This window comes from Panthera onca, chromosome C2, assembly GCF_046562875.1.
Source record: "Panthera onca isolate mPanOnc1 chromosome C2, mPanOnc1 haplotype 2, whole genome shotgun sequence".
NCBI lineage: Eukaryota > Metazoa > Chordata > Mammalia > Carnivora > Felidae > Panthera > Panthera onca.
In genome coordinates this window covers 67962171-67987249 of record NC_138347.1, presented here as the reverse complement: position 1 = coordinate 67987249, position 25079 = coordinate 67962171, and the positions used below count along the sequence as shown (strand labels likewise).

General features: G+C 35.8%; 1 protein-coding gene across 3 annotated transcripts in view; it reads left to right on the top strand.

Annotated features, from left to right (window-relative positions):
- Positions 1 to 25079, top strand: part of KPNA1 (karyopherin subunit alpha 1) — a 68831-nt gene that overhangs the window by 3349 nt on the left and 40403 nt on the right. Inside the window, exons 2-3 of one of the 3 annotated variants that reach the window (XM_060639804.2) lie at positions 11992 to 12144; positions 18667 to 18800. In XM_060639804.2, coding sequence (XP_060495787.1) covers positions 18672 to 18800 — 129 coding nt within the window. In that variant the 5' untranslated portion in view covers positions 11992 to 12144; positions 18667 to 18671. Of the gene's footprint in view, positions 1 to 11991; positions 12145 to 13688; positions 14339 to 18666; positions 18801 to 25079 lie in introns of those variants that run through there. The other 2 variants (XM_060639801.3, XM_060639803.2) reach the window with 2 other exon arrangements.

The window sequence follows — 25079 nt, the reverse complement described above, 5'->3', positions numbered from 1 at the left end:
CAAACAGGGCTATTTGTACTATGTTCACACCAACCATTGAAACTTGGTTTTTTCTTGGTTTGCAGTTCAGTCTTCCAAGCAGAATAAACTAGATTTAGTTGGTTTAGCATCATGAAATGATACTGTGAAGATCTACTTCACTAAAGGCTGAAGGAAGACTGTTCAAGTTCCTTCCTTTATTGCCATTAAAAAATACAATTTTTTAACTAGAATAATATGTGAAAAACAATTGTCCCCTGTCCTAGCCTCTGTACTATTAGAGGCTATCTTTTTTTTTTTTAAGCTGTTTACTCTCATTTATTAATAAGTTGTTTCTATTGCTTTTTCATGATATAGCAATTTCAGGCATTACCTATGGACTTTCTTACACACACACACACACACACACACACACACACACACACAGCGTCTCCCTCCCAGTCTCTCAGTATAATTATCATAGTCCTTTATTAAGTCAATATTCAGAGTGTTTACAATAACTATGTAAATATTCACAACCGAACCATGTACTATTATGATGTCATTTCTTCTGTTAACCTATTTGTGTTTTTCCAGGAGTTAATACTTTTTTTTCTCTCTTTATTTCCTGAAATAGTTGTCTTAGAACTCTGTCTCTTTTTTTTTTTTTTTTTTCAACGTTTTTTTTTTTTTTTTTTTTATTTATTTTTGGGACAGAGAGAGACAGAGCATGAACGGGGGAGGGGCAGAGAGAGAGGGAGACACAGAATCGGAAACAGGCTCCAGGCTCTGAGCCATCGGCCCAGAGCCCGACGCGGGGCTCGAACTCACGGACCGCGAGATCGTGACCTGGCTGAAGTCGGAGGCTTAACCGACTGCGCCACCCAGGCGCCCCAGAACTCTGTCTCTTTAATGCAATCTGGACTGGTTACTTTCTAGGCCTACTTGCCACCTGTTATCCTGGAACTTATCTTTACATCACTCTTAAAATTCTCTTTGCCTCTCTCCTGTTTTGGGTCTCGTGTTTCTCCTATTTTTTTTAGCCTCCTGAGAAAGAGTACCTGGGAAGTAAAAACTTTCTGAGATTGTGCATAATTGAAATAGATCTCTAGTCTATCTTAACATTTCATCAGTAATTTGGCTGGGTATAAAATTGTAGGCTTAAAAAATTTGAAAGTCATAGCTTTTTGTTGTTTTCTTGTGTTCCATTGCTGCTGTTGAAGTCCAAAACCATTCTGAATCTTCTTTGTTTGTATGTGATCTTCCCATGAACAAACTGAGCCACCCAGGCACCCCAGAATATTATTTTTAACCCCTGAAATTCCATGATAATATGCCTAAATAAGTTGTTTTGTTTTAATTTTTTTTTAATGATTATTTATTTTTGAGACAGAGAGAGACAGAGCATGAACGGGGGAGGGGCAGAGAGAGAGGGAGACACAGAATCAGAAGCAGGCTCCAGGCTCTGAGCCATCAGCCCAGAGCCTAATGTGGGGTGAGATCGTGACCTGAGCCACCCAGGCGCCCCATTGTTTTTTTAATTTAAGGGCACTTCATGAAAGCTTATAAGCAAGAATGCTTCATGTCATTTAGTTCTGGAGAATTTTTTAAAATTATTTTCTGGACTTTAGGTAAAAATAGTTTTCAAGTTAATTATGCTTCCCAGTTCTTGACACACTATCAGCAAACCATACAAGATCCTTTAAGTTTTTCTTTGATTTCTGAGCCCTACTTCCCCATTACCGTTTTCAGTAGGCATTCACTGCATTGTGATTGATACATTCCTTGATTATATATGAATCATTGAATAATTGTGAAATATGTAGTGGTGTGTGTGTACGTATTTAGTTTATTATGTTATAGACCTTGTCCTGTTTCTTACTTTTTTAAATTCAGCATTGTTTTTAGAGACTTTTCTGTTTTGTTGTCTGTACATATAATTGTGTGTGATGTTATTCCATAATACACATCTGGCACATTTTATTTTTCTTTCCCACCTGAGTTGCCTTTCTGGCATCACAAATACACCATGGTAAATATACTCTTGTACATTATTGTGGACCTGTGTGAGAAGTTCTCTGGGATATACACACAAGAGTGGGATTCCTGGGTTATAGAATAGGAGAGCTAGTTTATGTGCCTAGTAGAAGTATAGGAGGGTTCTTGTTTGCCCACATCTTTGTCAGTATTGCTTTTATTCAACTTTGTAATATTTGCCAGCAATGGATATAAAATGGCATCTCACTATTTCAGTTTACATTCTCTGATTACTAATGAGTTTGAGCATCTTTTGGATCCGTTCAAGTTTTCCCTTTTGAAAATTGTCTATTTTGTCCTTTGTTTCTCTTTCCTTTGGGTTACTGTCTTTTTGGTTTGCAGAGGTTCCTTGTGGAGGTTAGATTTGAATGGTCTGTTCCTTTTAGGCTTGGAAAATACCTTCTCTAAGCCTGTCATCTTTCTTTAATTTTGCCTATAGTGTCTCTCATTGAATGGGTATTCTAAATTTGATGCCTTGTTTCTTTGATAATCTCTTCCTCATCAATTTTTTTTGTTCTCTCTTGGAATTTGTATTTGGGTATTGGAACTCTTAGGCTGTTCTTTTAATTTTCTTTTCCTTCTTATTTTCCGTTACTTAGTCTTTTTGTTCTGCTTCCTAAGAAATTTCCTCAGTATTATCTTCCAACCTTTCTATTGAGTTTTTAATTTCTATCCACATTTTAAGTTTCTTAGAGCTCATTCTTCCAGTATCTTAAATTTTTTTTTAATGTTTATTTAATTTTGAGAGTGAGAGCACAAGCAGGGTAGAGGCAGAGAGAGAGAGGGACAGAGGACCCAAAGGGTCTCCATACTGATAGCAGAGAGCCTGATGCAGGGCTCAATCTGACAAACTGTGAGATCATGACCTGAGCTGAAGTTGGATGCTTAACCGGTTGAGCCACCCAGGTGCTCCTGCTATAGTATCTTTATATTGATTCACAGACACTATAATCCTTCTGAAGATAATAGTTTTTAAGTTTCCTCCCTCCCACTCCCATTTGCTGTTTCTTTAAGTTCCTTTTTTTGTTTCTATTGTTGTCTTTTCTGTATAGAGGCTTTCCCCAGCCTTCATCTTACAGGGTTTGCCCATTCATATTTAAGAGTAAAGTGTCAAAAATGGAATTGAAAACTCTGTAGGTGTGGCATGTTGAAGGTGGCCATTTATGGGAGGAGGGGACACTCGTAGGTCCTTTCTCATGGTCTCATCAGTTTCCCGGATCCAGAAAGAGAACTTCCAGCCTCTTGCCTGGAGGATATATATACCTGGCTGCTATGTTTTGAGAATTCATCTTAAAAAGTAGCTGGAGTTCTCACTGTTCATTGTGTTCATGTAATCCTGTTTTCTGTATGGCACCTGTACTTAGAGTCTCTTTAGTTTGGTTTCTGCAGAGCAATCCTCTCAAGAACTGTAGGGTTGGGGAAGGGATGGTTGCTGGCTCTAAACAGTGGGGGAGGAAATCTGGTTGTGATGACTGTAGATTTTCAGCTAATCTTCTAGGTTTTAGTCCCATTCCTGTCTACCTTCAAAGATGCCTGTGAAGCCTCCTGCTTGCGGGCAGTGTGAATCAGCTTTTTTGGAGGTGTTTAGGCTTTAGAGTTCTCCACTTTGCTAATAAAATATCATTTGACCATTTGTTTTACGGCTTCTAACAAGGTTTTGACATCTCATCTGTGATTCTGTCATTCCCGTGGTTCATTCCTTTAAAAAAATGTTAATAATTTTAGCATCGATTAATCTACCAGATTTACCATTTTATTTCTTTATATAAACTCTTTTTTTCTATTTGAGTATAGTTGACACACAATATTATATTATTTCCTAAACTCTTTATTTTCTGATCTGTTCATTCTTTCCACAACATTTGAGGGACTGCTGTATGCTCAGTGCTATGCTTAGTATACATTTAAAATTTTTTTAATTTAAAATTAAATTTTATTTACTTATTTATTTATTTAATGTTTATTTATTTTTGAGACAGAGAGAGACAGAGCATTAATGGGGGAGGGTCAGAGAGAGAGGGAGACACAGAATCTGAAGCAGGCTCCAGGCTCTGAGCTGTCAGCACACAGTCTGATGTGGGGCTTGAACTTGGGAATGGCACGATCATGACCTGAGCCAAAGTCGGAGGCTTAACCAACTGAGCCACCCAGGTGCCCCTAAATTTTATTTATTATTATTATTTTTAATGTTTATTTTTGAGAGAGACAGAGTGTGAGTGGGGGAGGGGCAGAGAGGGAGACACAGAATCCAAAGCAGGCTCCAGGCTCTGAGCTGTCAGCACAGAGCCTGACACAGGGCTCAGACTTGTGAACTGTGAGATCTTGGCCTGAGCCAAAGTTGGATGCTTAACTGACTGAGCCACCTGGCACCTCTAAAATTACATTTTAATTTTTTTTTTTTTTAGCATTTATTCATTTTTGAGAGACAAAGAGTGAGTGAGGGAGGGGCAGAGAGTGCGAGTGAGACACAGAATCTGAACGAAGCAGGCTCCAGGCTCTAAGCTGTTAGCACACAGTCTGGTGTGGGGCTCAAACTTACAGACTGCGAGATCATGACCTGAGCTGAAGTGGGATGCTTGACTGACTGAGCCACCCAGGGGCCCCAAAAATTGATTTTTAAAAAGAAAATTTCTGAGGGGCGACTGGGTGGCTCGGTTGGTGGAGCCTGCACCCCGATCTCGGGGTTGTGGGATTGAGTCCCATGTTCAGTGTAGAGATTATACTTAAAAATAAAATCTTAAAAAAAATTATAATTTCTGATCTTTAGTTGTTAATATGTTTTGGGAAGAAAGGTACATCCTATATGTGCTGCTTCTTAATTTGCAATGTGAAAACCCTCATAAGTGCACATGTGATAGATATATTACAGAACTAATAAATTCAGTAATGAATATGAATTGGATTAAGGCAAGTTTGTAAAGTTTTTTTTTAACATGAAGGAACTCTACACCAATTTTGGGGAAAGATTTATCTAAAAAAATCCAGCTACAAATAAATAAGGGAAGAGGTAGTTTTTCTTAAAGATCTAAAGTATTCGATCAGAACTTTGATGAAATAACAGAACATTGAGATGATAAAATTCTAGCCAAAAGTAAAGAAATTTCAGTGTTTTAGGTAGGCTAGGAAGCTTCACTGTAGTAAATACATGCTTTCAGCTCTAGTTTTTGAAAGTTTTTTTATTGTATAAATAGTACAGTTGCTTACTGTAGAAAATTTGGAAGATATAGAAAAATATTAATTTGCTCTTAAAGTATTTGTATTCCACTTTAAAAATATAGAAAATAAGTTGGGTTTTTGTTTCTCAGCATCCAGATTTTTCATATGTTATTGGCCAGATTTTTCCCATGTTAGTATTGCTTTTCTCATTTCTCAGAATATTATTATCATTTCCATAACCAAGCCCTCAGTTTGGAAGTTTTAGGTTTACAATTTTTCATTGTAACAATCACAATGCAGTGAACAGTCTTACACATACTGCTAATTTTATTTCATTTGGGTGTATTCCAAAAGTAGAATTACTGAATCCTATGGCATGGATTTCTAAAAATCCTTAGTAAATATTTTCCTTTAAATGTTTGGATATTGAGAATGTCTTTGGTGAACATTGCAAGTTGGGAATCTGTAGATACTGGAAGGTGAAGTCAGAATTCAGGGTCAAAAGTTATAGTCAACTTCTCAGTGGAAGAAAATTTGAAGCTGGGACATGAGAGAAAATAGAGATTTCTATTTAGATTAATGGGGTTAGAGCTAGAAGATGGAACCAGAGATGAGCACCTATGAATTATGTCTACAGCATTGACTTTTCACAGTAGTGGCTTAGGGCTGTGTTTTCCAGGCTTTGCCCCCCCCCCCGAACACTAGAATGTTGTCACTAAAATAAAGGAACTCTTTGAATCACTTTACAGGAAAAAAAAGGAGTAGAATATTTTCAAATTTATTTTTCTTCTCTAATTTTTATTAAAATATTTTAAAGGGGCCTGCTACCACTTGATTAGAAGTTGGTAAGAAAGGAGTAGTATTTACAAATGAACTGAAAGGTTTTTTATACTTAATTCATTTATGCTTAAATTTATAAATCCATAACTTATTTTGTAATCATATTTTGTGGTTTTGGGTTTTTTTTTTATATTAAAAGCATGTCATGTTTTCTAATTAAATTATGCTTAGTTTATATAATTAACTATATTAGTAATTTATGGTGTTTCACAAAGAATATTGTGAATGTTAAATATTTAGAGCTTTTAGTGTGTTGAGATTTACTGACTGGGTGGATTGACTCAGAACACTAAATATATATCATCTTGAATATAATAAAATATAAAAAGATGTACAGTCAGTATGTTGGGTAGGCATTGGTATAGGATGAAAAGAATATTGAGTGAATCAAGGTCAAGGGATCTTGTAGGACAAAGAAGTTCAAATTTGATCTGAGATATGCCAGAGACTCACTCTGGGTCCTTAAGCATTGAGGTAATACAGCGGAAAAGGTGTTGAGATTAATCAGAGAGCTGTGTGAAGGATGAATTGAAGAACAGCGGAGTCCCAAGGTTAAGGAAGGGTGGGTTAGAGTTTTTTCAGTTATGTGGATATTAGGATGACAAGGACCTGGACCAGACTGGTGGCAGTGAGAATGGACAGGGGTAGATAAAATCAAACACTTGGGATAGAATAGTAAGGAAAATTTGATAATTAACTAAATGGACATGAAGGAAAAGGTGGAAGATTTCATTTTGGAAGAGTAGAGTGCATTCTGTTTTACCACCAGTTTTGCATCTGGTTTTTAATTTTGTTGCTTTCTTGGCTTTATTTCCTTAGAAACCATGGAAAACTAGGCACGATGGCTTTAATTTTTAAGGCTCCTGGTTCCTGAGAGAGTATTTTGAAAAATTATTGACAGTAACTTAGGTTTTTTAAATTAATTGTGTAGGTGATAATACACTAAAAATAATTGCTTAGGGTTAGCAAAATTGTTCATACTATTACTTTGTTGTTCCTTTTATAATCCTGTATAGATTTTGTTTCATTTCTTTGTTATCAAAGTTCCTTTCAATCCAATGTAAGCTTACGTTTCAACTGTATTTTGCATTGTTTTCCAGTAAAGCTTTTGCTTCACTATAATGTTTTTCAGTTGCAGATGCATATCAGAATTTACTTGGAAATCTTTAAAGGAAAAAACTAAACACCAGAGACCTAGTATGTGCTTCAGACTTATTAATCAAATTCTTTGGAAGTACAGCTGAGGTGCCTGTTTTTCAAAAAGCTCTCCCACATGGCAGATATAATCCCCTCTTTTCTCCATAAGGAGGGTGAACCAACCAATCTCAGTTATCAGTAGGGATGTAGAAATATTTAAGATTTTTTATTTTAATATATACTTTTTTTTTTAGAGTAGTTTTAGGTTCATAACAAAATTGAATGGAAAGTAGAGTTCCCATGTATCCCACTACCTTCCCCACCATCAACATTCGCATTAGAGTGGTACATTTGTTGTAATGAAACTAACACTGATACATGATTATCCAAAGTCCATAGTTTACATTAAGTTTGCATTCATTCTTTGTGTTGTACATTCTTTGGAGTTTTGACAAATATATCGTTACTGGCATCCACATAATCCAGTAAAGTATCATACATAATAGTTTCACTGCCCTAAAAATCCTTTCTGCTCTGCTGTTCGTTCCTTCCACCCTGCAAACCTTTGGCAACCACTTATCTTTTAACTGTTTACATAGTTTTGCCTGTTGTAGAGCGTCATTTAATTGGACTCATACCCATGTGTTTTTTCAAAATTCTCAATGTGGCAGATATATCTCTGTACCCCACAAAAAGGAGGAGAGGAAGATATTATATTAAATAATCTCATTTATGTATAGTGGCATATAAATTTTTCTTTTATTTTTTTTTAATGTTTGTTTATTTTTGAGAGAGGGAGGGAGGGACAGAGCGGGGGAGGGGCAGAGGAAGAGGGAGACACAAAATCTGAAGCAGACTTCAGACTCTGAGCTGTTGGCACAGAGTCCGACCTAGTGCTCTAACCCATGAACTGCAAGATCATGACCTGAGCTGAAGTCTGATGCTTAACCAACTGAGCTACCCAGGCGCCCCATATGGGTTTTTTTTTGTTTGTTTGTTTCTTTAATTGAAGTTGTAGTTGATACAATGTTACATTACATTCAAATATACAACATAGTGATTCCACAACTCTATACCTATGCAATACTCACCACAAGTGTAGCTACTATATGTCACCATACGACATTGTTACAGTACTGTTAACTATATTCCCTAGTGTCTTCTTTCCCTTCCTTCCATCCCTGTGACTTATTCCATAACGGGAATTCTGTATCTCCCACTCCCCTTCATCTCTTTTACCCATCCTCCCACTCCTCCATCCCCTCTGGGAAACCACGTTTGTATTTATGGGTTGGTTTTGCTTTTTGTTTTGTTTTTTAGATTCTACATATAAGTGAAATCATAGGGTATTTGTCTTTGAGTTATTTCACTTAGCATAATCTCTAGGTCCGTCCATCTTGTTGCAAGTGGCAAGATATCTCTCTCTCTCTCTTTTTTTTTGGTTGGCTGAGTAACATTCCACTGTGTATATATACACCACGTCTTTATCCATTGGTTTATTGTCTATCAGTGGACACTTACTTAGCTTCCTTTCATACCTTGGCTGTTGTAAACAATGTTGCAGTGAACGTAGGGTTGCACATATCTTTTGGAATGAGTGTTTTCATTTTCTTTGGGTAAATACCCAGTTGTGGAATTACTGGATCATTAAATGTTTATTATTTTTGAGAGAGAGAGACAGTACAAGCGGAGGAGGGGCAGAGAGAGAGGGAGACATAGAATCTGAAGCAGGCTCCAGGCTCTGAACTGTTAGCACAGAGCCTGATGTGAGACTCAAACCCACAGACCACAAGATCATGACCTGAGCCAAAGTCAGATGCTCAACTGACTGAGCCACCCAGGCGCCCCAAAATGGTGTGAAAATTTTAAAGAAAATATTAACATAGAGTTTAAAAGGGTGATACACCATGACCAAGTGTGTGTATTCCAAGAAGCAATCATTCAATATTAAGAAATCTATTAATATCTCACCATACTTAATAGGTCGAGATAGATAAACTTGACCATTTTAATAACTGCCAAAAAAGTCATAAAAATTCAACACACATTTCAAGTTTTAGAAACAAGTAAAATAGATATGAATGGGTGGTAGGTACTTAGATGTCATTTTTTAAGATATCTCAAAACCATACTGCAACACAGCTGGAGCTAATAGATTGCTGGTAGGAATGCATGATGGTATAGCCACTTTGGAAAACAGTTTGACAATCTTCTGAAGTTAAACATACTCTTATCATATGACCCAGCAGTGTCGTTCCTAGTTTTTTACCCAAGAAAAATGACAATATTTGTTCACACAAAAACCATATGTGAATATTTATAGTAGCTTATTCATAATTACCAAAAACTGCGAACAACCCAAATGTCTATCAGTTGGCAAATAGATCAAATGTGGAATACAGTGGAATACAATTCAGCAATAAAAGGAATGAATTATTGATAGATGCAACAAAATTGATGAATCTCAAATTAGTTAATACTGACTGAAAGAAGCCACATTCAAAAGGCTACATACTGGGTGGTTCCAGTCATTTTACATTCTGGAAAATGCAAAACTATAAGGATAGAAAATAAATCATTGAGTGCCTTGGGTTGAGAAGGGAGTGGATTTACTAGAAAGAGACCTGACAGAACTTCTTGCAGTAAAGGAAATGTTCTCTCTTTGTGTTTACTTAAATGTTAAGTTTTACTGAATGTAAATTATAAATTATACCTCAATAAACCTGGCTTTTTAAAACATGTTTATTTTGAGAGGGATAGAGGGGTAGAGAGCATGCATGCATGTGTGAGAGCCATCCAGGAGCAGAGAGGGAGGGAGGGAGAGAATCCCAAACAGGCTCTGTGCTCTTAGTGCAGATCCAATGCAGGGCTAGATCCCATGAACCGTGAGATCATGACCTGAGCTGAAACCAAGAATCAGATGCTTAACCAGCTGAGCCATCCTGGTATCTTGTAAATACATATTTAATTCTTCACCAAGAAGACAGTATTGTAAAGATGTTGAGTTTCTTTAACTTACAGTTAGAATGTTATCTGAATATCCAATGACTTTTTTTAAAGAAAGAAAAGATTGGACTAAGAGTTAATTACTTTTTTGGCCTGGGAACTTCTTTACGTTCTTATTGAGGACTCCAAAGAACTTTTGTTGATGTTATTGTTTTATATCTGTTAATATTTATTATATTAGAAATCAAAACAAATTTTATGTAAAGTGTTTTTTAATGTTTACTTATTTATTTTGAGAGAGAGAGAGAGAGGAAGGGGCAGAGAGAGAGAAGAAGAGAATCCCAAGCAGGCTCTGCGCCATCAGCTCATAGCTCCATATGGGGCCTGACCTCATGAACTGTGAGATCATGACCCGAGTTGAAACCAAGAGTTGGATGCTTAACTGACTAAGCCAATCAGGTGCCCCGAATGAAATATTTGGAACACAGAAATACACAGTACACATTCTATTAAGCGTCAGAGTAATGATGTCATCACGTCATAAAGCTTCTGAAAAACTTATGAGTGAAAGTGAAAAATAGTATAGGTGGTATCTTAGTAATATTATGAAAATAGTTCTCATGAAAAGCATTTTTTCACATATGATATTGTCAAATACGGAAAAGTTTGAACCAGTTTTGAGTTTAATGATGGTGGTGGGCAACTTCCTCATACATGCTGGTGTACATTGGTTCAGCATTTTAGAGAGTACTTTGATTCTCAGAATTTTAAATGCACGTGCTTTAGACCTTTAGGTTACACTGTTTAGAATTCATTAATGGATATAACTGAATGTGTGCAAATACATGAAGGAGAATATTGGTTAAAGCATTATTTGTGATAAGAAATTTGTGATAAGAGACAAACCTAATTGTCGTTAATGTTTAGTGTCTAGTTATTGTATAAAAATTACTTTATTAAAAATAATTTATAGGCATTGAAATGGAAAGTTGTCCAGAGTTGAAGCAGAAGTGCAGAACTGAGTGTATAATTTCCCCATCCATGTACAATAAAAACTAGGATATGTGTATACTTGTATAACCAGTTTTTGAAAGGATATGCAGAGAACCTGATGGTGGTTACCTTTAAGAGGAAGTACATTTCCATTTTTCTGTTTATGCCCTTTCGTAGTGTTCATTTTTTTAAAAATGTGAGCTATTTATTTATTTAAAATTTATTTATTTTGAGAGAGAGAGAGAGCATGTGTGCGTGCACAAGTTGGGGAGGGGCAGAGAGAGAGAATCCCAAGCAGGCTCTGTGCTGGCATTGCAGGAGCCTGCTTGTGCACTGCCAGCACATAGCCTGAAGTGAGGCTTAAACTTACAAACTGTGAGATCATGACCTGAGCTGAAATCAAGAGTCGGACACCCAACCAATTGAGCTGCCCCAAGCCTTTTTATAATTTGAAAGGCACAAGTGCACTGTAAGGATGATAGAAATTATTAGTTTGAGTGTTGAAATCATTTGTGAGTTCTCAGATGCCACCATTTAACAGGAAAAGAAAGAAAAAACAGGTGCTGGCATTTCTCATGTCTGTTTACTTTTGCAGAGCAGTTGCTCTAATCAAATAGGACTTCTTGATATTCTTCATCAGTTGTACTTTCTAACATCTGTGCCTTTTTCTTTGTACTCTTCTCTGTTTTGTGTGTCTTTCTCTTTTAACTTCAACTGCTGAAATCCTATCTATCCTTTACAGCCTAACTGAAACACCATCTTCTCTATGAAGCTATCCCTCATCACTTTAGTCAGAAGAGATCTTTTTTTGAACCTTTGGAACTATTTATAGCCATTTCTTCATTACACAAATATCAGATGTGAGCTATATATGGGCCAGACAGCGGGAGTATGCTTTCATCTTTTTTCTCTTCACCTTATAAGGTAATATCCCCATTGTGCACATAAGGAAACCGAGGCTCACAGAAGTTTAGTATTTTTTCTACGTCGTCATACTAAGAAGTAAATTTGAAAAGAGAGCTTCAAGGCCAGCCCTCTTCTCTGGACTTGCTTCTTAAGTCTCTTTAATAAACAGAAGTAAGTGAATAGTAGTTTTGTATGAATATTCCTTCCCTGTTAGATTTTTTTTATATTAAAAAAATGTTTGCAATAATTTGAAAATTTCAAGAAGTGTATAAAAATCTCCTTTTTACCCTTCATCTACATTCCACATTTTATCTTTTACTCCATTTGTTTTATCATTTATTCTTTCTTTCTGTATATGTGCGTGTGTGTGTATTCCTGACATTGCTTTTCCTAAATTATGTGCCCTTCCAGCTCCATGTTGAGTGTAGGCTTCCAGTTATTGAAGTCTAATTGGCTTTTGGTATTGTTAAACTTTATCCAGGTCTTGCCCTGTTACTATAGACTTTCTCCTTTCTCTGACCTAAAACTTCTGATTCTTACAATGCTATATTGTGATATTTCAGAGCCAAAATGCTGTTTGCTTCAGGAATCCAGCTTTTTTCTCTAGATCATTTGTCAGCACCATTAAGTGATTCCTTCAGGATTATTTGCAAATTCTCATCTGCATTGCCCCCGCCTTTCAGTCTAGTAAAACTCAATCTGACAAAATGCCACTGGGTATATGTATCAGTCTGCTTAGACTGCCGTAAAAAATACCACAGATTGGGTAGCTTAAACAACAGAAATTCATTTTATCCCAGTTCTGGAGGCCAGAAGTCCAAGATCAAGGTGCCAACAGGGTTGGTTTCTGGTGGAACTTCTCTTCCTGACTTGCAAATGACCACCTTCTTGCTGTGTCCTCACGTGACCTTATTTGTGGGCACATAGGGGGTTAGAATGGGGGAAGAGATTTCTGGTGTGTTTCTTCCTTTTTTTTTTTTTTTAAGTTTATTTATTTTGAGAGAGAGTGTGAGCAGGGAAGGGGCAGAGAGCGAGGGAGAGAGAGAGAATCCCAAGCAGGCACTGCACTAGGACCTAAGTCAGCACAGGGAGCCCAGTGTGGGACTCAAACCCATGAACCGTGAGATAATGACCTGACCTGAAATGACCTGAAATCAAGAGTTGGATGCGTAACCCACTGAGGCACCCAGTGCCTCTTTTCCTCTTCTTATAAGGACACTTTTCACCCTCTCTTCCTCTTTTTATAAGGACACTAGTCCTACTGGATTAGGGTTCCACACTTATGACATCTTAATTAACCTTAATTATCTTCTTAAAGGTCCTATTTCCAAATATAGTCATATCGGAAGTTAGGGCTTCAATATATATAGTTGGTGAGGGTGGAGGAGTACAGTTCAGTCCATAACAGTAGAGCATCAGGTTTATAATCGGGAACGTAGGTTCATATCCTTGCTGTATCTTGTATTATGTAACCCTGGCCAAGTCACCTCTTTTAGCCTCCTGAGTCCTTAACTGTAAAGGATGAGAATAATAATTTCTTGCCTCATGTGTTTGTTAAGAGATTCAGTAAAATAGATGATGCAACACAGCGCATTATAAATCAAATGATTCTGAATTCAGGTGTGCAATAAAATCATCTTAAAAGGAACTCTTCTGTGAATTCCAGTCTGACTGCACAAGGAGCTCTACAGACCCACTCCCTAGTAAAAGTGGGAAAAACTTTAAAAACAGCGTTTAAAGCTTCTGGAAATGGCCCTAGGCTTCCATTTGGGGGAAGGTTTTCTTCTTGGGAGGAGCAGGACATCAGGATTTCTCTTCCCACCCCCAGGTGCCTGATGCTGATGCTAAGTTTTGGTATATGTGGTGGAGAGGTAGTTCTGGTGCCACCCACCCTCCTACCTACCTGGACAAAATACTCAGCGCCTGTAGGGGTTATCACTCAGAGAAGCGTGCTATTGTCTGTACTCCCAACTTGAGAGCCCTAGTTCAGAGATTTGGTTGGGTGGTTAGGGAGAAAAGCGGGTCATAAAATAGCTCCTCATCTCTTCTTCAGGGAATTAATTTACAAGGGAGCACTGATAAGAAGAATAGCTGACTTCTCAGCAGAAACAATGGAGGAGAGAGGCAGTGTAATAATACATTTTAAGTACTCAAAGACAAATACAGTCAACCAAAAATCCTATATATCCAGCAAAGCTATCTTTTTAAAATGAAAGCGAAATGAAGATTTTCCCCAGATAAACAGGAACTGAGAGAGCTTATTACTTACAGACCACCTTGCAAGAATGCTAAAGGAAGCTTTTTATCCTGAAAGCAAGTAATCTCAAGAGAGTAATTTGAATCCATATGAAGAGTACCAGTAAAGGTAATTATGTAGCTTTAAAAGAGAATATAAGGACATATTTTTTCTCCTTTTTTCTTAAAACTGATTCTTGGGCTTATAAGGTATGGGAATGTAGTATATTTGTAGCATATCTGTCAATAGCACAGAGGAAGTGAGTGGAGGCAAAGCTATGTCAAGCTAAGGAAATGAATATAGGTGATAAATAATTATTACAGTGCATTATTAGGTTTGTAACATTAAATATATCTATAACAATAATTCCATCAAATGGAGGAAAAGGCAGTAGAACTATATAGCATAGCATTTCTACATCTTACTGGAATTAAGCAAGTAATAAATCTGAAGCTAGTATAAGTCTGAAGTTAAAATGTTATATGGTAAGCCCTTGAGCAGCCACTAGGGGGAAAAACTAAAAATACAGTGAAAAAGTCATTAAAGAAATTTTAGTGCTTCATTAGAAAATTTTCACCTAATGCAAAAGAAAGCAGTCAAAGTAATAAAGGAACAAAAAAGACATGAGACACATAGAAAATGAAAAAGCAGTTGTAAATAAACTGTAAGTAATAACATTAAACATGAATTGATTAAATTGTGTAATAAAAAAGGCAGAGATTTTCAGAGTATCCCAACTATATGTTCTCTACAACAGATGTACTTTAAGTTTAAAGATACAAATACATTTAAAGTATAAGGATGGAAAAGATCTGTTATGCAAACAGCAATAACAAGAACACTGGAGTGGCTATTATAATACCTGAAAAAATAGACTAAAGCAAAACGTGTTACCAGAGGTAACTAGTAAGTAGGTTACTAGAGGTAACTAGGCATCTGAAGTGAACGTGGGACATTTTCAAGGATAGATCATATACTAGGCCACAAAACAAATCTTAATACATTTAAAAGGATTGAAATAAAAAAGGTGGTCCTCTGACCACAGTGGAAAGAAATTAGAAATCACTAACAGAAATTTGGGGAACTCACAAATATGTGGAAATTAACATACTCATAAATAACCAGTAGGTCAAAGTAGAAATGAAAAGAGAAATCAGAAAATACTTTGAGAAAAATGAAAATGAAGTTACTACCTAAGAAAACAGTGCTTGGGGCGCCTGGGTGGCTCAGTCGGTTGGGCGTCCGACTTCGGCTCAGGTCATGATCTCGCGGTTCGTGAGTTCGAGCCCCGCGTCAGGCTCTGGGCTGATGGCTCAGAGCCTGGAGCCTGCTTCCGATTCTGTGTCTCCCTCTCTCTCTGCCCCTCCCCCATTCATGCTCTGTCTCTCTCTGTCTCAAAAATAAATAAAACGTTAAAAAAAAAAATTAAAAAAAAAAAAAGAAAACAGTGCTTACAGGGAAACTTCTAGTGATAAATGCTTATATTAAGAAAAAAGAAAGATCTCAAATCAGTAACCTTCCATCTTCAGTCACTGGAAAAAAGAGCAGCCCAAAACAAGCAGAAGGAGAGAAATAATAAAGATGAGAGTAGAAATTAATGAACTAGAAAATAGAAAAATGGTAGAGAAGATTAAGGTAACCAAAAACTGGTTTCTTGAAAAAGATTGACAAAATTGGCAAACCTTTAGCCAGACTGACCTAGAGAAAAAGGACTTAAATTAGTAGAATCAGAAATTACTGGGATTGCAAAAATGGAAAGGATTATAAAGGAATACTATGGACAACTGTATACCAATAAATTACATAGCTTAGATAAAATGGGCAAATTTTTAGAAAGACAATTGCTGAAACATTTATATGGACACACTGAATAGTAGACCTATAGCAAGTGATGAGATTGAATTAATCATAAAGGTACCCACAAAGAAAAGCCCAGGCCCAAATGGTTTTACTGCTGGATTCTGCCAAACATTTAAAGAACAATTCTAACTCTTCCTAAAAATTGAGAGGGGTAATACTTCCCAACTTGTTTTATGAAGCTGGTATTACCCTGATACCATAGATACTATGAGATAACTATAGACCACTATCTCTTACGAAGATAAACACAAAAATCCTCCAAATACTACCAAACCTAATTCACCAGCATATAAAAAGAATTTTATGCCACAACCAGGTGGCATTTATCCCAGAAATGCAAGGTTGGTGTAAAGTTCACAAACCAATTACTGTAATGTATCAGTAAACAAAACAAAAAACAAAAGTCACATTGTCATCACCAAAGACATAGAGTTTTTGACAAAACCCAACACTCTTTAATTGATAAAAACATTAAAAAAAAAAACGAATAGAAGGGAACTTTCTCAACATGAATAAAGACACCTATGAAAAATTCAAAGATAATGTCATACTTAATGTTGAAAAACTGAATGCTTTTCCCCTAAGATCAGGAATAAGACAAGAGTGTCTGCTTTCTCCATTTATATTTAACATTGTGTTAGAGTATCTAACTATGGTACTTATGAAAAAAAAATACACAAAGTCATCAAGATTGGAAAGAAAGAAAGAAAACTGTCCCTGGTGGGTGACATGCTCTGGTATGTAAAAAATCTTAAGGAATCCACTAAAAAAATATTAGCGCTGATGCACAAGTTCAGCAAAGTTGCAGAATACGAAGTCAGTATACAAAAAAATCAATTGTATTTCTATAGACTTATCATGAACAATCTAAAAGTGAAATTAAGAAAAAAATTCATTTGTAATAGCATCAAAAAAATTAAAACAGGAATAAATTTAACGAAGTGTACAACACTGAAAACTACAAAATATTGTTGAAAGATTCTAAAGAAGCTCTGAGTAAATAGAAAAACATCCTGTCTGTGGTTTGGAAGATTTAACATCAAGATGGCAATACTCCCCACATTGACCTGCAGATTCAGTATAGTCCATATCAAAATCCCAGCTCAGTTCTTTGTAGAAATTGATAAATTGTTCACTCCTAAAATTCACACGGAATTGCAAGGTGTCTAGAAGAGCCAAAACAATCTTGAAAAAGAATAAAATAGGAGGACTTATACTTCCTGATTTCAAAACTTAACAAAAATGGTACTCAAGATTATGTGGAATCAGCATAAGGGTATATACATACAGATCAATGGAATAGAGTTGAATAAAACCATATAGATATGGTCAATTTGATTTTCAACAAGGGTGTCAAGACGATCAGTGGAGGAAGAAAAATCTTTTCAACAAATGGTGCCTGCCTGGAACAAATGGGTAGCCAGTTATGAAAGAATGCATTTGGACCCTTACCTCATACCATATATAATAAATCACGCAAAATGAATGACCGACCTAAATGTAAAAGCTAAAATTTAAAACTCCTAGTAGGAAATTTAGGATTTATAATCCCTAAGTATGACACTAAAAGCATGAGCAACTACAACAAAAAAATAGATTGATTTGGACTTCATCAAAATTAAAAACTTTTGTGTTTCAAAGGACACCATTAAGAAAGTGAAAGGACAACCTATAGAATTAAAGAAAATATTTAAAGAATATAAATCTCATAAGGATTTCTATCTAGAATATATAAAAAATTCTTACAATTCAGTGATAAAAAGACGACTTAACAATGGGTGAAGAATCTGAATAGACTTTTTTTTTTTATGGAGGATATACAGTTGGGAAATAAATTTATGTGAAATGACAGCAGATACCAAAAATTGTAATAGTAATTGTCGGTGAGGATGTGGAGAAATTGTCAACCCTTATGCCCTGCTGGTAGAAATGTAAAATAGCACAGCACTTTGGAAAAATATTTTGGCAGTTCCTGAAACGATTAAACAGTTACTGTGTGACCCAGTAGTTCCATTCCTAGGTATATACCCAAGAAAAAACATATGTCTACATAAAAACTTGTCCACAAATGTTTATGGAAGCATTATTCCTAATAGCCAAAAAGTGGAAAGAAAGAACCCAGATGTCTATCAGCTGATGAGTAGATACAAAATATAATGCAGTATATCCATATAATGGGATATTATTCAGCCATAAAAAGCAATAAAGTACTGCTATATGTTGCAACATAGATAAACTTTAAAAATATGCTAAATGAAAGAAGCCAGGCACAAAAGATCACACATGTGATTCTGTTCATATGAAATGTCCTGAATAGGAGTGATAGGCAGATGGTATGCAGTTTCTTTTTGAGGTGATAAAAATGTAAAAAAAAAAAAACAAAAAAACGCGTGGTGATGGTTTCACATGGCTGTGAAAATACCAAAAGCTATTGACTTGTACACTTTAATAAAGCTGTTAAAAAAAGTAACCCATTTCTGGTGTCCCTACAGAGTGAGGGTGGGCATGTATATATTTAAAAGGCTGAGCTATTAGAATAACAGAGCTCCTTACCATAAGCTAAGCTCATTTGTTCCCTTCCTCTCTCATTTTTGTAGAAATCATGACCACCCCAGGAAAAGAGAACTTTCGCCTGAAAAGTTACAAAAATAAGTCCCTGAATCCTGATGAGATGCGCAGGAGGAGGGAGGAAGAGGGACTGCAGTTACGCAAGCAGAAAAGAGAAGAGCAGGTAAATCCTTTTACCCTTTTAAATTTATTTTAAAGAACTTAATGTTAACATATTAAGCCTGAAACCACTTCTATTTTAGTTTTGACGGTGTTGGATGTGTGAGTGTGTGTGTGTGTGTGTGTGTGTATCCCCTGTATCATAAAATCAACATGTTTTGGGAGTCCGGGAGAGGAGGTGATGAAAAGTAGAATACAAGAATAAAGAAATCTCTCAGGTTCTCATATTCCCAATACAACCACTGTTTAATATTTTGGCCTATTTGTTTTTAGTGTGTTTTATTTTTCTAAAGTTGGAGCTTCCTTAAGATTTTATGTGCATATTAATGAATTCTCAAGTGACCAATAAAACACTGCTTTTCATTACAATCTTTGATTTGAAAAGTTGTAAACATAGAAGGTTAAAGAATAGATAGTGAACCTTATAAAATCATCCTATGGATTCAGTAATTGTCAGTAGCAGGCCATACTTGGTTCATGTCTATCTTTACGTTTCTTTATTATGTAGTATTTTAAAGTGAAATCTCAAGGAATATGTCTTTCTACCCCTAAATTCTGCAGGCTTCATTAGGACATTGATTTTTTATCTTCTTTTTTTTTTTTTTTTTAATTTTGGTCATTTTTAACTTAACATCTGAACATCTACAGGAGAATTTGGGACTCTCTCTCATTTTACCTTCCTCTAAAAATGCTTAGAATGAACAGTCCATCCCCATCCCTTTTGGCAAAGAGATTTAAAGACATTTAGGTGACTTTTTTTTTTAAGTTTATGTGTTTTGAGAGAGACCAAAACAGCGTGAGTGGGGAAGGGGCACAGAGAGGGAGACAGAGAATCCTAAGCAGGCTCTGCACTGTCAGTGGAGCCTGATGTGGGGCTTGAACTCATGAAACCATGAGATCATGACCTGAGGTGAAACCAAGAGTCAGATGCTTAATTGACTGAGCCACCTAGGCGCCCCTACGTTACTTTTTTTTTTTTTTTTTTTTTGCTAAGGAGAGATTTTTGAGCTTAGAAGGACCATTTGACCCCCACACTGCAAAAGCTCCATAAAAGGCGAATAAATGACTCCGTCCTTTCATACCTGAGAAATACGGTAATCTGTCATAAATATTTTGCAGTTAACAGTGAGCTGTTTTCAACATACACTGTTTTTTTGAGTAACGCTGCATGGAAAATCCAAGTAGTTAAAGTCTAAGAGTACATTACAACTTCAGTGTTGTTTTTTTTTTGTTAGGGCTGTAGATATTTGAATCAAACAGTGTCATTGTTACTGTTATTTTTGGGCAAAGAGAGTTTGTAATATTATAACAAAGTTTATATTAAGTGTAGTAAATTAAGTTATGAGTTACCACTTAGTCATAAAAGGATGAGTTTCTCTGGGTTTCTTATTACCTCTTTATTCATCTCTGTGTCTTGAGGTGGAACCTTTTCTTTGAATAAACTTTTATATTAGCTTCTATTTTGGTAGTAAATTTCAGAAATCATAATAGCATTGTTACATATTTATATTCCTATATATGAATACATAAATATATGTACATGAGCCCAAGTATAGGTCTGAATATAGCCACCAGCTTATGCATCATATTTGGCATAAAGCCATTTGAAGGTGTAGTAATGATACTCTGCCATTAACAGTGTTCATATTATTCTCTTCTTGGTGATGGGTGATTTCATGTAATTAGACTTCATTGTAAAGTCTGTGTAAATAAATTTTTTGTATTCACTTACCTGCCTGAAGGCAAATGCTCCCTGTCCTTAATATATCAAGTGGCAAGTATGGTCCCATATATTGGGCTAAAAATATTTGTAGTTGAAATTCTATTGGCTTCATTGTATGAGATCTGAAATTTTGCTATGGCTTTAATAAGTTTCTGTGATAAGTTTTTGGAATACTGCTCTATTGAAAATCCTCATTTCTTAATTTCTTATGTGCCGTGTAACGTAGAAACAACTGGTAAAAACTAATCAGGCTTCTTAATACCATAACAGTACTTGTTTCATGCCTACTTTGTAAAATGGTAAATATCAGTAAGATACAGACTCGTTTAGGTGCTGTTTATCTTTCCACAGTTGCTTTGTCATCTATTGGGAAACCTCACAGGTCTAGGCCAGCTGATGAGCTAGATGTGAGAGTAGCACAGGAGTTGATGTTGCCAAGTGCACAAAAGATAACTTGCTGCATCTTTATAGGGTTATCCTTTTAGCAGACTAACATTTAATTTTTGTTATATCTGGACAGCACTGTAAAAATGACCCCTGTATACTTGTCACTTACAGACCAAACTAAAATTATTTTTGGCAAAATATTTTGCTAGTTGGTATCATTCTGATTGAGCCAGTACTTATAAATTTGAATTAAGCAGACTCTTGTTAACTCTGAGTGAATAGGTAACCTAGTGCTGCTTAAATAGAAATTGCCTGATGTTTCTAGTTATAAGAAATATCTTGTGAAGTGAGCAAGTTGATAAACTTCCGGACAGGCAACTTCCATTAATTAACTTGGTTGACAAGTGCAGGCAACATGTAGTCTGTAGATAAGGCATACAGATCATGATTGTTTTGGCAGTTTTTTCTTTTTTTAAACCTGTTTTTCTCTGAGTAATACATGTTGTTGAAAAAGGTAAATAGTACTACAGTACTTGAAACCAAACCACCAGTGTTCTTGGTCTCATTCCCAAGTAAGCCACTTCAATCCTCTTAACTATTTATTTATCAATTTAAAGTATTATCTATTGATGTTCTGTTATGGTAGGTGAAGATTTAAGCTCTTACACGACTTTTCCCATGTGTCTATTCTCCTAAACAGTTGTACTATCCTATGTAAGTATCATTTATTGCTGAGCTGAGTAGTATACCGTGGTTACATTTCCTTTCTTTGTATTTGTTTTTCCTGGCATTAATTGTCTGATTTTTTTTTTTTTTTTTTACCTGCTTGGCTTTTTTTCTGATTCCTGGCTGCTTTTCCTTTTCTTTTACAGCTCTTTTAAGTTATTTTTATCTGATTTTCTACTTGCTTAAACTTCTCAGATAATTTATCACTTTCATATTTTTTCCTTTGGAGACCTCTTCCCTACATTTTCTGACCTCTAGCACCAGTCAGAATTGTTTGTCCTGTGTTCTTGCTGTATCGCTGTAGTCTTAGAACTTCCCTTAACTGGAAATTTCTCCTGTCTTATCTTGTCATCATCCTTGTGATGTAAGCGCTTTGGTGTTTTTATTTCAAATCCTACTTGTTTACCAGCAGTTGTGGTTTTCATGACCCATAGTAAAGATCGTAACAGTATCCTGCCATTCCATATTAAAAACACTGCTTGTGGATATAAATTTTGCAATGCCAATAGATGTAATTTTAGTGATTAGGCTTGATTTAGAAGTCCTGCAAATGCTTTAGTAGTTGTGAAACAAAATGAAATCGTAATGAAGAAATCCTTAAAAATAAACAAGAAGATTCAGCTGGGTCTAGCTCTGTCATGCTTGTGGCTAAACCACACAGAGAGGAAATACTTTAATACACTTTGAAATATGACAGAATGGTTAATTATTTCTGTTGGGCTGTATCTAAAGGACAAAAAGGAGTAGAAAGAAATCATCAACTGCTTTCGTAATCATACAGGATTGATCTTGAAACTATGCATATTTGTGTATGGATACAGTACATAATTATGTTAATATTAGGAACCTAGATCTTTTAGCTTCCGAAAGAATAGAAATATAAAATCAAAGAGGTTATATAAATTTGCATTGGCGATATCATTAGGGATTCATTATGTGTTTTCTTTTTAAAACACATGCACACAAACCAGCTTTGTCCTAGAAAGGCTTAGAAGTAGTGAAATACCTTGTATCAGTGAGCACCTCTAGCACCCTGAGACTGTGGTCATTAGAGAATTTTTCTCTTAAAGGAACAAGGTTTCTTGGAAAAAACACCTGATTCTTGATTAAAGGTAGGGAATATTCAAGGCAAATGTGTAATATTTTTTCATAACATAGAGCAAGGAAGTTTAAGACCATTGAAAATTGTGTTGAAAAGAATCAGGAGATAGCTTGAACAGGTTCCCATTAGCCAAAAGTGGGATTTTTTGAGTATTAGGGCACTTTAAGGACTTCTGCTTCCAGCCAAAGTGGAATAGCAGGGCCCAGATTTACCCTCCTACCTGAAGCAAACCCAAGAATAACCAGACAAAATACATGAAACACTAATTCAAGACACCAGACATTAGCCAGTGAAGGACAGTGATCTCTAGAGATGGGAAACAAATGAGTTGAGCCCTGTCATTGCTTCAGCTTACTGCCCAACAGAGTTTCCAGGTTGCAACACAGGGAGAGGGAACTAAGGGCCAAAGCCTTCCTGAATTGAGGAGACAGAGCTGAGAGTCTGGAGAGACAAAGACATCCATTCATAGGAGGGAATACCAAAAGGGAGACTTGTGTCTATAGAGAGAAGCCTGGAGATCTTCAAAGTGTTTTTTTGAATATTCAGCAGAGTACTGATCAGCATATGTGCTTGAGGAGACTACTAAGGCAAGAGAAACTTATCATCCAAAAAGATCAGAGGGAGCAATGCCTGGCCCTTACACAGTGCTGACACTAGTTCCTGTTCCTATAGCCAGACTGGAGAAACTCATTTACGGGGCCATTAGGTATTCAGGAGAGTCTTGCCTCAGTAGTGGAGATTAATTAGCCATAAATTTACTACTGCCCCAGACCTACCTAACAAATCATAAAAGCAAGATCTGAGAGGATCAAACTGCAGGTTTTGGTTTTCCTGAATTAGTAGTCATATAGGAAAAAGAAATAACTGGATTTTCTCTGTCTTCATTTTCAAAATGAATTGGTTTCTTAGCATCCTCCAGAGGGAGCAGGAAAGTCTGTATTTTAATATTATTAGGAACTCATAGTGTTTAACATAAAATCGATGTATTTCAGTTTATTTTTTCTGTGTTTTTAAAAAAGCAACTTTATGGCTGTATAGTTGACATACAATGGAGTGTACACTTTGTTAAATTTTGAGATATGTATATGTGAAATCATCACTGTAATTAATATAGTGAACATATTTATTGCTATCCAACTTTCCTGGTATACCTTTTTCCCCACCCTTCACCTATCTCCAAACAACTTCTGATCTGTTTTGGTCACCACTGATTATTTTGCATAAATGGACTGAAAAAATATGTATTCTATTTTGTCTGGCTTTTTTCAGTCAGCTTAATCATTTTGAGATTCATTTATGTTGTTGTATCAGTAGTTCATTCCATTTCATTGTTGAATAGCATTCTGTTGTACAGATAAAGCCACAATTGGTTTATCTGTTCACCTGTTAATGGCAGTTTGGATTGTTTCCAGTTTCTGGTGATTACAAATAAAACTGCTATGAACATTCATGATCAGCTCTTTTTATGGACATGTGTTTCCATTTCTCTAGATATCTAGGAGGAGAATGGCTGGGTTGTATAGTAGGTGTGTACTTAAGCTGTCAACTGTTTGCTAAAATGGGTTGTACTATTTTACCTTCACATCAGCAGCATACGAGAGTTTCATTGGCTCCACATCCTTCTGAGCATTTGGTATGGTCAGTCTTTTTCATTTTATCTATTCTAAGGTGTGCATAGTAGTATGCCATTATGGTTTTATTATGCACTTCCCTAATGACGGAAGTTGAAAGCATGTTTTCATGTGTTCATTTGCCCCTTTGTATATCTACTTTAGTGAAGTCTGTTTAGTTTTATTTTTTAAAGTCTGCTTAGTATTTTAATTGAGTTGTTTTCTGGATGCAAGTCTTTTGTTGGATATGTGTTTTGTAAATATTTTCTCCCAGCTGATGGCTTGCCTTTTTGTTTTCAGAAGTGCTGTTTGAAGACCAAAGGTTTTGATTTTGGAATTCCATGTATGTTTTTTTCTTTAATGGATTATGCTTTTGTGTGTCAGATCTAAGAATCTTTGCCAAATCCATGGTCACTTAAGATTTTCTTGTATGTTTTCTTTAAGAAGTTTTGTTATAGTTGAAATTTAGGTCTATGATAATTCACATTTAATTTTTGTATATAATGTGAAATAAGAGGAAAGGAGCCTTTTTTTTTTTAAACATATGGATTTCCAGTTGTTCAGGTGTCATTTTTTGAAAAGATTGTTTTACTTCACTGATTGCCTTGAAACCATTTACATTCAATTGACCATCTCTGTGTGGATCTGGCTTCTGAACTTCTATTTTGTTCCCATTGGTTTATTTATCTGTCTTATTTACCACACTGTCTTGATTACTGTAGCTTTTATAATGAG